This window comes from Corapipo altera, unplaced genomic scaffold, assembly GCF_003945725.1.
Source record: "Corapipo altera isolate COAL_440 unplaced genomic scaffold, ASM394572v1 1b, whole genome shotgun sequence".
In the NCBI taxonomy this organism is placed as follows: domain Eukaryota; kingdom Metazoa; phylum Chordata; class Aves; order Passeriformes; family Pipridae; genus Corapipo; species Corapipo altera.
The window spans coordinates 3,217,153-3,233,709 of NW_020884881.1; the positions used below are offsets into that span (position 1 = coordinate 3,217,153).

Consider the following 16,557-nt stretch of genomic DNA (forward strand, 5'->3'; position numbering starts at 1 on the left):
CATCAGCGTTCCTGTCTGAATGTATGTGCTTTGCTGTTCAGCTTATATTACCTAACTTGCTGTATTTTTATCTTGGGTTGTTCTACCTTAAAAGATTTTTTTTCTGTTTTTTTTTTTTCATTGAATGTCCTAGTTCCTATTGTCCTTTCACCTTTTCAGTGTGTACAGTTTCTGCTGTATCTTTTTTTCCCCTTTTGCTGTCCATTCTAAATATTTTTGCTGGTTTATTTTCATAGAAGTACTGGATAAAGTTTCAGGTTTTCCTTCCTTCCATTTCTACTGTGTGTAGGTAGGCTTTTCTGTAGCCTACCTTTTGATCCTAATCTTATTCCCTCTACCTAACATACGGATAGATCTAGCAATTCCCTTAATTCAGGGTCTTAACTGAAACTTGAAGACAGACATGTTAAACAGAAAACTCCTGTTTCGTTCAGTGTGCACATATGGAGGCAAATTGTAACCTGGGGGAGGCAGAACATTTTTGACCTAGTGCTGTACTCTTTCCATCAGATGGGAAAATGTGCAATTTCTTGAGGAACATGATGCTTTTTATGTGGGTGTGATTGTCTTTTACTGAAATTGAGGACAATTCTGTACATGTGACTCCTGTTGTATGTACACTGTTTGGACACCTGTAGATGTTCTGCATATGAATAAGGGAAGAAACTATGTTAGTCATGGTTAACAAAATGTTTGCAGATTGGAAGAGTTAAGAGTCTGGATCATTTGCCTCAAACAAAAGGCAGAGCAGTATGATTTTATTAATGTTACATATTGTTGAATATCCATACCTTAGATTCTCATTTTGTAGAACTGTATGATTACTGAAGGAGGAAGTTTCAAGTTTAACACTAACAAGCACAGTATATTATTTTGATGGTGATTGCCATTTTATGTGTAGGCATTAATACCTGTAAAGAGTCACCAAATGAAAAGAGTGCTTACAGTGAAAACTTAAAATTGATATAAAGGGAGGGTAGGTAAGACAGGTTGGGTCACATAGAGTCACTCAGTCATGTATGATAGCAGAACATCTTTTTTATTAGCTTCAGTAAAGTATTTTCATGTCTAACATTTGAACTCTCTCTGACAGGTTCCCCAAAGTATAGATCAGTCAGAAGATGAGGGATTTCAGTCAGCATCCAATCTGACTCCTGATTCTCAGTCAGAGCCGAGCATGACTCCAGACATAGACTTGTGGGATGCAGTGCTTACATATGGACCCAGCAAACGAAGATGTTGGGAAAGAATTGGATAGTATGTGTCTGATCTGACTGGCAAACTTACTATGCATTGTATGCAAATTTGTGAAGGTGTATGACATCTTAGTTCCAAATGACCTCAGTATAAATAGAGAAATATGTATTTAATTTGCAAAATTCAATATACTGCATTAATAGGGATAAAGGAATAAAGGTGGTGCAGTTTCAACAAAATAATTCTTAGAGTGCAGCAGTTTTATAGGAAGAGAAAATCAACCTTGTCAGAAAAATGAAGGGATTATGAAAACACTTGCTGTTTATGTGAAATGCAGCATTTTTCTAACTATTCTAACTTCTTATGTGCTATGCAATTTGTCTCAGTCTAAAATGATTCCACATTTTCAGTTTAAAAAGAGAAAGTGGTAATTGTAGAGCAGCAGAAAAATTAAACCCATATCTTCCAGTATTGTACAGTATTGTATTCCTTTTCCCTACCTGTAACCAAAACAAATTATTGCAACAGATTTCTCAAAGGTCTAGGTAGACTTGTAGTTCTTTTGGCTGCTGAGTAGAAGATGCATCTCCTGAGAGAAGGCTCTATGCAGTCCTGTTAAGTCTTCCTGGCTTCCCTAAAATGGAAGAGAAAAAAAAAGACATATATGGCAGGTATCCTCCTTACATTCCTGATGGACAGTGGTGTGCCTGATTCTTGAAGAAACTTTATGTTTTCTGTAATTTTAAGTAGTTATCCAGTGATGTGCAGTTGCAGTGCAACTGCAACTGACAAGCTCAGAAACTAAGTGCCCTGATCTGATTTTTCAAAGCCCACTTTAGCTTTGTGCCTATTACAAGACAGTTTTTCTTGCTACCATTTAGACTATAAGGGTCTTAGATTCAAATATAGACCATATGCCTGACAGCTTTTGTGTAATACCTGCTACCAGAATTCAGAATTTTTGGAAGAATTGGAAAGAGAAATTGTTTTGGAGGGGAGAGTAATCTTTGCTAGGAAGAACTAAAACGTAGTAATAAAAGTTCATTCTAGCATTTTGAGCATATTTCTCTTTAATTTACTTGAATATTAGTATTAAATGAACTATGGAAATCTGGTATATATTGACCTCATTTTCCTAATGTGAAAACTGCGTCACGAAAGCAGCTGGTAGTTCTCTATCAAGGATTCTGTCTCTGAACTGATGTTCAAATTATCTACCTATTTCTTCACTATACTGAGTTTGAGCTACGGTTTCACAGACTGAATGTATGTTCCCTTAAAAATATACTATATTACAAGTAAGTTTTGTGTGAGGAATTCTGTGTAAAATTCTGAAATGCTTTATTTTTCTGTATGAGATATATTTCTTTCTTTTTGTATGATCGCCTTGTAATGTTGTTTCCTCTGACACAGCCCACCTGGTAAAAAAGAGGAACCGTATCTTACTGAAGCAGGGAGAGAAGCTTTTGACAAATTTTACAAACTTAGAGAAGGGGAATTACAACTGTTCAGTAATACTGTACTTCAGCTTCCTCAGCTTGTGCTGATGAAAGAACCTGAACTGGTTAAGGATGTCTTGAATGTCCTCATTGGTGTGGTATCCACTACATTTTCACTCAATCAGGTATGGATGATTTTATCTGTGCTTCTTAGTTGAATCTGCTTGGTTTTTTCTTCGTAGAAGTTTCCTCTTCAGTACATGTACTTCTGTTGAGATCTTGCAGTTGAGGATAGTGTTAAAAGGTTGAATGTTGCCTAATGACAATAAAGCAGTATTTATATATTGCAGTAATTTTGTTATTGCAGTGGGCTAGGAGTATTTGTAGTCCTATAAGTGAAAATAGGTTTATGAATACTTGAAAATAGGTGTGTAAATAGTTTTGTAAATTGGATTTTCTTTAAGGAATTAGATAATGAGTCACATTCTGTATATTTGAAGATACCATTCATACTCGTGAAATTTTGCTACAGTTTAACGTTTATCTCACTGTCCTAGCTATATAGTCTCAGTCACCACATTGTCTAAACTGAAAATTTGTCTGCTGTCATTTTTGCATGTAAATGTTTGCTATTTTAAGTCAGAATACAGCTATGAAATATTTTCTTCTAGGCTGCACAGACATTTGTGATAAAGGAGGGGGTATATGTATCTGGAACTTCACCAGAGACAATGCACAACCTGCTCTCAGAAGTTGCAGAGTATGGAACCTATTACACACGACTTAGTCGTTTTTCTCTTCAGCCAGTTTTGGATTCTTCGTACAGCAAAGGACTTGTGTTTCAGGTAAAACAATTGTATTAAATCATCTAGATTTAATGGGCCAGTTATCTTATGTATAGAAGGTAACTTCTAATTAAAAGGTAAATTAGAATTTCATGTAAAGCTGGAATTTCTGCATTCTGCAAAACTGTAAAGTATTTTAAATGTAATACTCCGTCCCAGCTTCGCAATGAACAGTGCCACTATATTTAAATCACAGCTCTCTGTGCCTAGGGCTTGCTTGCACTGAAACATGCAGTAAAATGTCTTCATTACCTGAAGCATGATTTGTTTAGTCATGTTGTTATGTTGTGGACTAAAGGAATATAATTTTTAGATGTTTTAAAGACATTACGTATTTATACAGTAAGATATATAAAATTAAAATACACAAACTTTATTAACACAGTATGTGTGTGTATATGTATATAAAATATATATTTTTTAAAATGAAAAGCTGAAGTAGAGAAATATGGTATTTAATAACTTTAATTACTTTTTCTTTGTTCAAAATTAAGTGCAGATTTTCCCTGTCAATTCTCTGTGTATTGTGCTGAGCTGTACGTACCCCATGTGTAATATCAGGTGATTTAATCTCTTTCCAATGCATAGAATTAAGTTAGGATTAGTTATGAGAATTTTTTTATTGTGAATATTTGATTTACGGAAATGTTATTCAATTTCTATTAAGAAGGTCTTCTTAGAAAAAGTTCTAGATGAGTTTTTTCCAGTATCCAATTTAGGCATAAAAATAAGGAAACAGGTTTCCCTAGGTTTGTGTTCTAGAGAACAGGGAGCTCCTCAAAGGGCAATGCAAAGAAGCTGAACCAAGATGCTTTGTTATACTGTGTGTGGGTACATTGGATGTGTAAAGAGTGTAGTGGGGTCATCTGGCTAATTGGAATGTCTGAAGTTACATGGACCCTCACTTTCCAGTTACTTTATTGTACAAGTCCCTCTTAGCTTCATATGCCAGTTCTTTAAGTAAAAGGTTTGTTTTCATGCTGATGCAATTGATATGAGACATTGATAAACCATTAACAACTTTCACAGGAACACTTTAAATATTTTCTGTTGATACTAGGCATTCACCAGTGGGCTGAGAAAGTATCTTCAATATTACCGAGCCTGTGTTTTGTCAACACCTCCTACTTTAAGTCTTCTAACAATCAGCTTTCTCTTCAGAAAATTAGGTCGTCAGTTGAGGTAAGAGAATGATATTAAATGTTTAAGCTTTTCGTAGCAGGAAAAATGCAATTTATTCATATACACTCTGAGTAGTAAATGGGCATTCTTACTTAGTCTATCAGTATTTTTCCTCTAATTTTAACAGAAAGGTTATTTTACGTCCAGAAGATTGGAGGGGAAATATGTAAGGTCTTTATATTCAGTTTCTTTGTTATCCCAGTTATCATTCAGCAAATATGGTATGATTGTGTGATATTCAACTTCAGCGAAGTTCATCATTATGATCTCAGAAACTTCTGGTTGGAATTTTTATGTGTGTTTTAATCCTGTTTTTTAGGTATTTAGCTGAACTGTGTGGCATAGGAACAACCGCACTGGGGATCAGTGGTGGAGCTGGTGCTTCATTTCCTACGGTGATTTTTAGTTTGATGTTTTTATGTTTGGTTTGTGTTACAGTGTTAATATTCTTCAAAGTTACATTGGATGAAATACTTAGTCTTGGTCTCTCTGCTAGCAAAGTTATGACCTTGGACTCCAGTTAGAATACTGTTATCCTGTGTTTTCAATTCCTAAAGAAAACACAAGGGCCCAAAATAAGCCTTTAGAGCATTTTGGTTTATTCTAGTGACATGAATCCAACTCTATACATACTTGTTTCTCTTTAGTGACTATAAAGTGAGCTTGAGGTAACTAGCTCAGGTAAAGTGATCTTAATTGCAGATAAATAGAGGAAGTGAGATGAATCCTACCTTCTGTGTCTAGTGGATCATGTAAAGCCATGTCTTTATGAGTCTTTTGTTAATAAAGATGTAGTGCAGTTTGCTGCCTAACATTAGGCTGTCTTTCAATTTTTTAGGGTGTTAAATTGCTTTCATATTTGTACAAGGAGGCTCTGAACAACTGTAGCAATGAACATTATCCAGTTCTTCTGTCTTTGTTGAAGACAAGCTGTGAACCATACACAAGGTGCGTCCATACTGTTCTCTGCATAATTTGAGTTTAAGAGTTACAAGTTGGTCATCTGATGTGTAACTGCCCATTTAACAATGGCTTTTAACATTTAAAAAAAAAAAAGTCTCTATCTGCAATATATATTAACATTAATTAATCTTGCTGAATCCTTCTTTTCCTCTTTTTTTCAGCTCAGTAACAATATAAGGGTTGTATATGTGACTAGATTAGTAAATAAATACATGTAAATAAGACTTCTTTCTTGTTGCTGGTCCTGGAAATTCATACTGGAATATAAGACTCAGATAAACTTTTTTTTTCTCATACCTGTAATAAAATCCTGAAAATGGCGACTGACAAGTTTCTCTCCTCATTGCACAAACTGGGAAAATTCATGCTTGTTTCCACTGTCTTTTTGTTGTGGGCTTTTTAGTAAGCAAAAATGAATAAAATATCTGTTGTAACCAAATGATAATAGGAAGTGGAGTTCCTTGGATTGCAACAGTTTTGTTAAGTAGTGCACATCAAATTAGAAACTATTAGTTTATAGACTTCTGAAGAGATGCTTTTTTTTAATAGCTGTTGGCAGGAACTATCGCTGTAGTCCATCATCAGTTTCCAGTGTTACTTAATAGATGTAATGATACTTAGTAAGAGAATACAGTCTGTCAAAACGCTCTAAATTTAGGACTCCTCCATGGCCACCCTTCTTGTGTTTCCTTCCTTTTACATAAAATGATCTTCGGAGAAATTTAATTTCAGATTTACCAGAAGACTCACTGAAATATCTTCACAGCTTCTGCCCTTCTATTTATAGAAGGAAGTCAGATTTCTGAAATACCAATGGCAGGATTTCCTGGCATCACAAGGAATCTAAAAAAATTTGAAAGTATGCTTACTAGTATGTGATACTTACTGCATTCATTCCTAAATTTGTTGCAGATATGTATCAAAGCATCAATCATATGATCAAGGCTGCCATGGAAGGAGGTCTCCATTATCTGCAGAAAGTGTTATCCCGTTCATTTGAAAGAAATTAAATAATGGAAGTTGTTGTTCAAGTAAATCATAGAAACATCAGATTTAATAATTTAAAAGTCATAACTTTTTACTTGCAACCTTAAAATTGAACAGTGGTTGCTGTGTTAGATGCTTTCTCTTTGTTACGCTCAACGTCTAGAAGCAGTGTTAGTAAGAAAAAAAAAAATTATCTTCAAGGAGCTCTGTCTGAGCCTTTTTATCTATAGCTTCAGATTGTGTTGTAAAAAAAAAGGTATTTTTTATTTCTTCAAAAGTTTGGTTTCACACAGCAAAAATATGAGAAAGCATGAATAAATATTCCAAAATAGGAGTTTTTATTATTCAGTGTATATTAAAAATGCCTCTATGTCCAGGGAGGAAGTGCTTGGTATTGCATCTTTGTTTTATATCCTTTTAGTTTTTCCCTGCAGAAATTCTCTCTCTTTAAAGCAAATCCTTTGTGCTTATCTCTCTCTGTGCTCTTGATGCAGTGTAAAGATTTCTGTACATTTTTTATGTATGCTTAGTAAATTGATATACAGAAATAAAAAGATTGTTTTAATTAAGGCACTGTTCTTTCACCAAAACTAATTATCAGTGAAATATTCTGTATAAAAATGGTTTAAGAAAAGTGTAGAACCACAGTCTCCTCTGTGTACATTTAAATATCAGTGTCACAGCACTTGTTTTTTATCCTGTCTATAGCTTGTGTCTTTTGGGATTTTAAAGAATATACAAATTGCTTGGTTATAATAAAGATGAGAAGGCAGGAGGTTTGACTTTCAATATTGTACAATTTTATTTTTTTTTAGATTTATCTATGATTGGGTATACAGTGGTGTATTCAGAGATGTTTATGGAGAATTTATGATCCAGGTGAATGAGGATTATCTTTGTTTCAGAGGTACAGTATATATATGGAGCATTTATAATTTATATGATTTGTATTGTTAATTAAATAACTAAAATATATGCTTTCATCTTTTTGTTATGTAGATAAGCATTACTGGACTCATGGTTATGTTTTGATTTCAAAAGAAGTAGAAGATTGTGTCCCTGTATTTCTTAAACATATTGCTAATGATGTATACATATGTGGGAAAACCATAAACTTGCTGAAATTGTGCTGTCCTAGGGTAAGTTTTGGGTTGGTTCCTTCCTATGACATTAAGAAAATCATGTCTCCTTAAAGGAAGTTTTCAGGTTTTTATCAAGTTCACTTCTTTATTGAAAACCAGTATTACATAAGTAAATGTTGATTCATGAAAGGCAATTACTTGCTCTCAGATACTTGTGAGCTGATTATCCACTCTACTTGCTAACACCTCACTGCAGAAATATAAATTTTAACAGCATCAAATTTATCATATCCAATGCACATGCTGTATTTCTTACTTTTCTTTGTATTAAAAGCAGAAATGTTTTAGGTGCTCAAGCAAAGGCCTTCCACTTCTCACACAACTCACACTACATGTTGGTTCACAGCTGCCTCACTTACCAGTTCTTGACTGAGTTCTGCACAGCTCTTGTATTCCAGCTTCATCATTAAGTTTCCAAGAAACCCTTAAATAGTTCTGTTTATTCATATTTGGAAAACAAGTCTTGTTCTTGATAAGAAAAACATGTTAAACTATTTTGTGTCTTCCCTCTTCTCTATATATGTCTAAAAAATTAAACAACCAGAGAGGTGTCCAAAGTCAATAGGCACTCTTTTTCAGGTAACTAATATTCTCTTTCCTTCTAAGACCAGAGTCTTGACAGAGCAGAGCAGCTCATTATCAGCTATCTAGTATTAGGTATAAGGATGATACCTCAAGTGAGATGTCCCTCTGCTAGTTCTGAGCCTGCTCTCATAAGCATTCCCAAAATATGACTGTTGTGCCAGTAGTACTGGGCTTTTTATAGAAGTGTCAGCCATCATTTCTATAATAATTTACAGCTTTATCAGTCACTAACACGGTATCTTAATAGATAGAACATTCCCCCAGGTTGTGTGGCACCCAGGCTCAGTAACTCTCCATCTGAGAGTTACAGTCACATTTCATCCCTTTTCAACAATGCCCTCAAGAGCTGGCTCTTCACTTCTGCTTAGTCTGATACATTCCCAGGAACACACCTCTGGGCATCCCATCTTCTGGCTCTTACCAGTAGACGGGGAAATCCAGTGTGAATGTGCTCGTGCACATCCTAATTTTTTTTTTCTCAAGCTTAGTTACCTGTTTTCTGCACTGAGTAGAGTAGCTTCAGAGATTTAGAGGTGTTGAGGTGGAGTAGAAAGAGCTAAGATACTTAAAGAATACGTACTCTGTGATGTGCACTGACTGTGTTTTTGAGAGTTACATCTTGTGTGGAGCTGTCTCCTGTAGATGTGTGTTAGTTCTATTCCAGACATTTCCTACTGAGTGGGGGTCTGTGGGGAACGTAAGTGAATAAAACCTAACTTTTGACAGGAGAGATGCATTTAATGCTGAGTTACTCATGCTCAGTTAATCTGAATATTCAGAAAAGGAAATTTGAGAAGTTTAGAACATGATTAGTATAAATGTATGTATTGGATTTTAGATTCCTGTCCAATTCAGTGGTAAAGACAGAACCCTGAGAATCTGACCTGTGATCTAAGTTGTGGAACATTGTACCTCTGTCTCCTACTTTGAATGATATAAATGCTAAAACCAATGCTTTTAGTAAAAAATTTTAGATCCTGTATAGAGACTTGTGTCAGTGTCTTGAAGCACTACTGAGTTAAAAGAAATATATAATATGAGTACATAATATAAAGTTTTGCTATTTAAAAAATGTATTTAAAAGGAAACTTCTCATTTTTCAGCATTATATCTGTTGGTCAGATATACCTGTTCCTCGGATTTCAGTTATTTTTTCACTTGAAGAACTGAAAGAAATAGAGAGAGATTGTGCAGTGTATGTAGGTCGAATGGAAAGAATTGCCCGATACAGTTCCATAAGCAAGGAGGAAAAGGTAAGTGAATAAAGGAATAAATACCTCATTGGGATTTTTATTTTTAAATACTCAATTTTCATTTTTGTTATAAGTTTTAAAGAATTTTTATTTATGGTTAGAATTTTTTCAGTGGTCAATTGCTGTTTTAATTGTTATCATAGCAAATAAACTTCCTTAATATAGCTTTTAAAAGTATAGGTGGTGTGTTGTATTTTGATATATTAAACGAGTGTTGGACTTCCATCTTAGTTCTTTGCAGCAGCAGATTTGTCCTCGTACTGAAGAGATTGTTAGATCCTAATTTAACAAATGTGACAAGCTAATTAGTAACCAGATAAGACTATTTATAATTTGCATAGCTAATCATTTTTTCAGAACTTTTTAGTTAGAAACTTCTGTCCTTCAGATTCTGTCATGTAATGTATATATCAGATGGATTTCGTTTGTTTTAAGATCTGGAGTATTAACTTTCAGTAGTAGTTTGCAGACTTTCCATTTAATTAATTGTTTTATTCATATTTCTGTATTATATTAACATATTAATAACCATTATAAAGTGTGTACCTGTCTGCAACAGTGTATTTTCAAATCTAAAATAATAGAAAAAATTCCACCAGTAGTTTTGTTTCTTCTTTTCAGGATTTGCGCATGGAAATAGCCAAACAAGAATTAATTGTTCATGCTCGAGAAACTGCTAGCAAAGTACTAAAAGCCATTAGTGGTAAGTTGCAGTGGTGTTTCATGTATTTTCTAGTGGGTTTGTTAATGTAAACTGACGATGTCTTCTTTTAATACAGATCAGCAAATATCAGAACGAATGGCTTTGGATGCAAAGAAACGGGAACAGTTTCAGAAGCTGAAAGACCAGTTTGCAAAAGACCAAGAGGTATCTCTGTATGTTTCTAAAGGCCAGCTGTATTTCTTAGGCAAATAAACGAAAGAGTATCTTGATTTATTGTACTGAAGTTGAATGAATAACTCATGGGGTACAAATAAGAACTTCTTGCAGATGTGTGAGTTACAGCTGGTATTGAGAGTGGCTTTTAAAAGTATTAAATATTTGTGCAGCGTCGCCTTGCAATGAAGCAGGAGGAGATTGATGATGATTTCAGCTATGCCCGAGAGCTCAGAGAGAGAGAAAAAAGACTGAAAGCTTTAGAAGAGGAAATGGAAAAAAAGGCAAGGTAAGTGTATCCGAGTAGTCTCCAAAACCATCATAAAGACCTCAGGAAAAAATTATTGTGTATTAAAGTTTATGGTACTAGTAGTTCCCAGACACTCTTCTACAAGGGTAATGTTTGCAGTTAAAGGTGGATTTTTGGTAATCTGTGGGCAGTTTTGTTAGGAATGGTTAGTGGCCCAAAAATCTGGGACCCACTAATTTCTTCCAACCCTATGCAGTCTGGGTTTTGTTATAATCAAAATTTCAGGAAAAATATTTAACTCCATCTTACAAGTAAAAACAGAGCCCACAGCAAAAACAGTCACATGTATATCAAAGCAGAAGTAAAAAACAGATGAAGGAGTTAGATTGATATTTCACTTTCTTCTGCTACATCTAAAAATACCTAAGATAAATAAGTGACCTACTAAGAATAGGTATAGAAATACATATTGACTAAGAATACAGTCCTGTTTTTTCCACCTGTTTATTGTCTGTGATTGAAGCCTCTGGCTTCTACATTTTAAAAACTATTCAGTTTTGAAGTGCTAAAAAGCCTTATTCTTTAGAAGGGAAGATGAAAATCAGTATGCAAAAATCTATAACTTAGCTTATTTTTTATCTTCATTTAGGCAGGAATTAATTGACCATTATAGCAAACTTTCTGATGATGCAGCTCGTAGGGAACAAAGAACATTATGGAAAATCCAGCGACACAAGTTGGAAACAGCCCGTCTTAAGTTTCTGTTAGAAGATCAAAAACGCATTGAGGTATCTTCTGAAAATATTTAAGAAATGTAATTTAGAAAATTTGATATTTGGTACTTAAAGACTTTTGAGGTTGTCTTTTCTTTTACTTGTAGGAAATGCTTGAAAAACTTCCAGATGGAAACTACAGGAGAAAATTAGATATTATTCCTTATAAACAGTGCCAGTTGGCTTTGGATAAAAACTCTGTTGAGAAAGATCCACCTTCACAGGTGAGTTCATTTTCTTACATAAACTCCAAGTTACTGTTTCAGATTTCCCTAAAGGGAGTTTAATTTCATTGATCATTTCAGTTCAGTAAACACAAGGTTCATGGTAACAACAGGGTAAGTTGTTATCACTTACTTATAGAACGTATGAAAAATCGGAAAATTTTAAATTCTATAATAAAGCAGTACCCTAATTAGTAGCATGATTATGTGACTAGCCATACAGTGTAATAATTATTTCTTTTTTAGGTGTCTTCTGTGAAACCTCTGCATTCTAATGAGACAATTGACAGAAAAGAATCTGAGCCCGAACAGGAATATGCTCCTTCTGCTGACAAAGCACTGCCTATGCCAGAGACAGCAAATAAAGATGCTGATCAGCGTTTTCAGCCTGAAGCAGCAGGATCTCAAAGCAGTCTCCAAAGTTCAGAGAAAGCTTGCAGTCCTCCATGCTGTGCTGACTCCCTACCTGAATCCAATGTGAACATAGAAGATTTCTTATCAAAGCCACAAGATGAACAGTCTGTTGCCATTAGCATACAAGGATCTTCGCTAGATGAAGCATTCAGAAATATTAACTCAGATCTTTCTGAGACTTCTCAAGTAAGTGAAAGTCAGCCTGTCTTGGGAGGAGCACCAGAAGGAGAAGACAATGTGCCATTGCATCAGCAAACAGAGTATGATTTTAATACGGTCCTCAGACCATCTGCAACTTGGCGGGGACATGTTAGAGTTGGAGAAAATGTATTTGACGTGGAATACAGAAGGCCTCGGTGGAATATGCATGGACATGCATCTGATGCCAGCATTAGAGTGGGAGAATATGTACCTCAAGTGGACACTTACCAGCCACATTCAAGCCCTTATGGGCATTCTTCAGACTCCCATATAAAAATCAGCAGCTATGTTTCTGAAGTTGAATCTAGCCGACCTCGATGGAATATTCATGGGCATGTTTCTGAAGCTCATATTAAAATTGGGGAATATACTTCAGAGATAGAGCCCTCAAGGCCTAGGTGGAACATTCATGGACATGCTTCAGAAGCCAATATTAAGATTGGAGAGTATGTGTCAAATGTAGCTCCTGCAAGGCCTCGGTGGAGCATCCATGGCCATGCATCTGATGCCAGTATCAAGATTGGTGAAAACGTGTCGGAGGTGGTCTCAGCCAGACCTCGTTGGAATATCCATGGGCACGCGTCACAGTCACACATCAAAATCGGAGAACTGGTTTCAGATACAGAGCCTTTGACATCCCGCTGGAGCCCATTTGGACACGCATCCCAGTCAAGCATCCAAATAGGGAAGTGGGCCCCATCTACAGAAAATGATCCGATACCTCATCGTAAAGCCATTTCAGGTTCTTCATCCGACTCCACAGTACAGACACTTCTGTACAGTGAAGAGTTACCTCCTGCTGAAGGGAGCAGAAAGGAAGCTAAACTGTCACAAGTTAGGGAGGAAACTTTGCCACAGTCACAGATGTCTGACAGTGTTACAGACTTTCCTGATGCTAATATTAAAGATGATAAAGAAGAAAATGAAAAGAAACCAGAAGGTAAAATGAAATTAAATTTATTCAGTCAGCATTTAAGGGCTGTGAAGGTAACTGTAAATGTTTGTGTTCAAAATGGGTACTTACTACTTAATTCCTTGCTTAACTTTTCAGATACTGCTAAAATTCAGAGGAAAGAATAGAGCTTAGTCTTGCCTTCTATAGACAAGAAACAGAGCATTAAAAAATTCTAGCCTGAAACTTTATGAAACAGGACCTTGTGGGTTCTTGAGTAGAGAACATGCATAAAAGTACCTGAGTGGGGCTATTGGGAGGGACTCTTATTGCAGTTGTTATTTCTGTGATGGTTTGTAAAGAGATTTTGAACAACATCAGGAGCAGATCTGAAGTATGAACTAAGTATTATAAGTAGGTCTAAGTAAATGCTGGTTTTAATTGTATTTACAGTAATTGCAGACGTGGTCAACAAGGACCCTTCTCCAGACTCCTTACAGAGCATACAGGTAAGAAACAAAAGTAGTTGTTGAAAAGATTTATTTTTCCTTTGAAGAATTAGACATACTGGTAGTTCAGGTAATAAGTTTCTCTCCTAATCTAGTAGTCATTGTAAAACCATATTGTTTTCACCTGTCTGAAGTGTACAGGTGAGTAGGCACTTGTATTTTCAGTTGGAACAGCTGATCAGTTACCTGTAAGAACACGTTAAGCCTGGGTAGACAAAGCCAGCATCTCTCATAAAATTGTCCATTTATGTGTTTTAGACAGAAGAACCTGAAAAAGCCATTCCACAAGATACTGTGCCTCAGGAAACCTTAATTTCTGAAGCTAATGCTTCCAAGACTAAGGAGGAGGAGGGGGAAGAGGAAGATACATGGAAGAAAGAACAAGCTTATTTGAAAGCCTTATCAGATCAGTATTGTATTGAAAAATACCAAGATAGTTATGATTTGATGTGTAAGTAGAACTGTTGGAACAGTAGATCAATAGAAGATATGGTAAACCTGATCAAGAAATCTGAGTGCCAAAAAGAGCCCCCTGACTTACCAGTAGATTATTGATGTTATGAACTGCAATAGCCAAACAATTTGCTCATAGGCACAAAGATGAGATGTTATGATTTTCTACCCTAGAGGTGTTTGTAGAGTTTAATAGGAACATATTATCAAACTTCTTAAATATAATAACTTACACTGTTTATGTATTTTTAAATTTAGCAGAACTACCAGTTTCTCACCTCTTGCATCATGTGATACCAAGATCGTATACTTTTCCTGTGGATCCTACAGTGCAGTCGGCAACAGATGAAACTGCTGTACAGCTGAGTGAGCTCTTGTCTTTGCCAGTGCTGATGAAACGTTCTATTACTGCTCCACTTGTGTCTCAGTGAGTATTTATTAGAAATTTAGCAATTAATTTAGATTTTAATGTTGCGTTCTGTTTTGAGACAAGAGTTGCACAAAGGTGTGTTCTCTTAAATTTTCTCTTTACTCCTAGAAGTGGTTCAGTGGATGGTCCATTACTAATTAAAAAGTTCAGATCTACGTGATAGATAGTAACATAAACTTAGATTTTTATGTGTGAATTAAAAATTTGAATGTCTATTTGAAATACAAGGGCTTAGAGGGAAGTGTTTGCTCTCCAGCTTGTGGATTATGCAGGAGTGATTTTGACAAGATGAGTTTCATTGTTCTTTTAAAAAGAAGGTGCATTCTTTATAATGTTTGTGTTTTTATTTGGCAGATGAAAACTAAGGGACTAAGAAAAGAAAAATCTTTTGATTATGTGAATGCTCATGCACGTTGATCAGGGTATATTTCATGTTTCTATGGGAATTCCAGCTTCAGGGCTGTTTTGAAGTATAATAGAAGCTGTTCTTGTTACAGTTGGGATATATAGGGAAACCACATATATGTTGGACTGTTTTGTGAGTATATCTAATGGTGTTTTAAATAAAAGTTTTTGTTATTATGTACAAGATTAGCTTCTGTCACGAAAACAGTTGTTTACAGATGCGTTAATTCCCCTTTTGCAATCTGCTTTCTTGTAGGTCTGAATTTCCATTTACTAACTCTGAGTATGCTATACTCCCAAGTTTGGTGCAATGTAGAAAGATATAATTATCTAACTTAATTTTAAACATCCAGACCAGCTCCCAGAATGATCTGTGTACAGATTCATGCATCTGGCAAAGCAAAGTGAGCAAGCCAGAGCTGCGTGCTGGCAGAATTAGCCAATCCCTGATAGACAAGTTAAATTATTTAAAGCTAGGTTGAATACCTGCACTATACTGTAAACTGTAGTGTAGACCTACCATCAGTGTCTAGTGACAGAGCATTACCAACTAGTATATTCTTCTTGGGGATTTAATAGTCTTTCTTAATCTGTTTTTGTAGATGACAGAGATAAGAAGGTTATTGATAAAATATTGCTCCAGGCCCAGCAGCATGTTCTAAAGGTCATTATACACAGCTGGTCTTAAAATACATCCCCAGTACTGTTCAAAACTCAGTTACCCGAAGTGATAGGTTTTAATTCTGGTAAATTCTAGATGAAGATTTTTTTGTCTCTTGTTTTTTTGCCTATGTGAATATCATCCTGTCTTAAGTTCTGGAGCATTAATCTGATGTAGCTACAGCTGAATGTTAACAGTAAGGAAGGAGTTGCATGTAAGTATAATACCTTTTCTGTGGTTTTATTCTTAGTGTTTCTCTTGTGAACAAAGCAATAGTTGATTACTACTTTGTGGAGCTGAACGTAGAGAAGCATTTTGAAGCACTGAGACATTTTTTGTTAATGGAAGATGGGGAGTTTGCTCAGTCACTCAGTGACCTGTTGTTTGAGAAGGTATTTGCTTTGTTGTCTTAATCGTTGTGTTTGAGTTGTCTGTTTTGGCTTGATGTCTCTGAATTAATTTGGATGGGAATGAGGGAATGGTGTGAATTAGAATCCTAGCTTTTGACATTTTCCTCTTTTGTACTGTGTTGAGAAGTCTTGTAGCAAGAAACTGTTAATATTGTAAGGACAGAGGCAAAAGGAGGTCTTTGGCAGATAAGGAGTCATGGAAGGGTGTTTCACTGTTTACTGTGAAAACTGCTGCATTATTGCTGTCCCCTCCCATCTGCTGGCAGCAGGGCTGGAGAGCCTGTAGCCATTCGCTAAAATCCATTGGAAAGCCCTGTGTTGCAAGATACCTACTCTTACCTTAAATATAGTTAAACAGAGAGAGAAGAGTGCTGGGCCCTCTGATGAGACAGTATTTTCATGACTTACTGCTGTATTTGTGGGGAAGACAGCAAGGTAGGAGGGATAGCCTGGGTTAATATAGCT

General features: G+C 35.6%; 1 protein-coding gene across 1 annotated transcript in view; it reads left to right on the forward strand.

Annotated features, from left to right (window-relative positions):
- Positions 1-16,557, forward strand: part of TUBGCP6 (tubulin gamma complex associated protein 6) — a 43,122-nt gene that overhangs the window by 21,514 nt on the left and 5,051 nt on the right. The window contains 19 exon segments of the mRNA XM_027639655.1: positions 1,094-1,257; positions 2,611-2,821; positions 3,308-3,481; positions 4,542-4,663; positions 4,983-5,058; positions 5,502-5,611; positions 7,429-7,520; positions 7,613-7,752; positions 9,444-9,593; positions 10,215-10,296; positions 10,373-10,461; positions 10,644-10,759; positions 11,370-11,508; positions 11,601-11,717; positions 11,964-13,272; positions 13,678-13,733; positions 13,992-14,184; positions 14,445-14,613; positions 15,933-16,074. Coding sequence (XP_027495456.1) covers positions 1,094-1,257; positions 2,611-2,821; positions 3,308-3,481; positions 4,542-4,663; positions 4,983-5,058; positions 5,502-5,611; positions 7,429-7,520; positions 7,613-7,752; positions 9,444-9,593; positions 10,215-10,296; positions 10,373-10,461; positions 10,644-10,759; positions 11,370-11,508; positions 11,601-11,717; positions 11,964-13,272; positions 13,678-13,733; positions 13,992-14,184; positions 14,445-14,613; positions 15,933-16,074 — 3,651 coding nt within the window.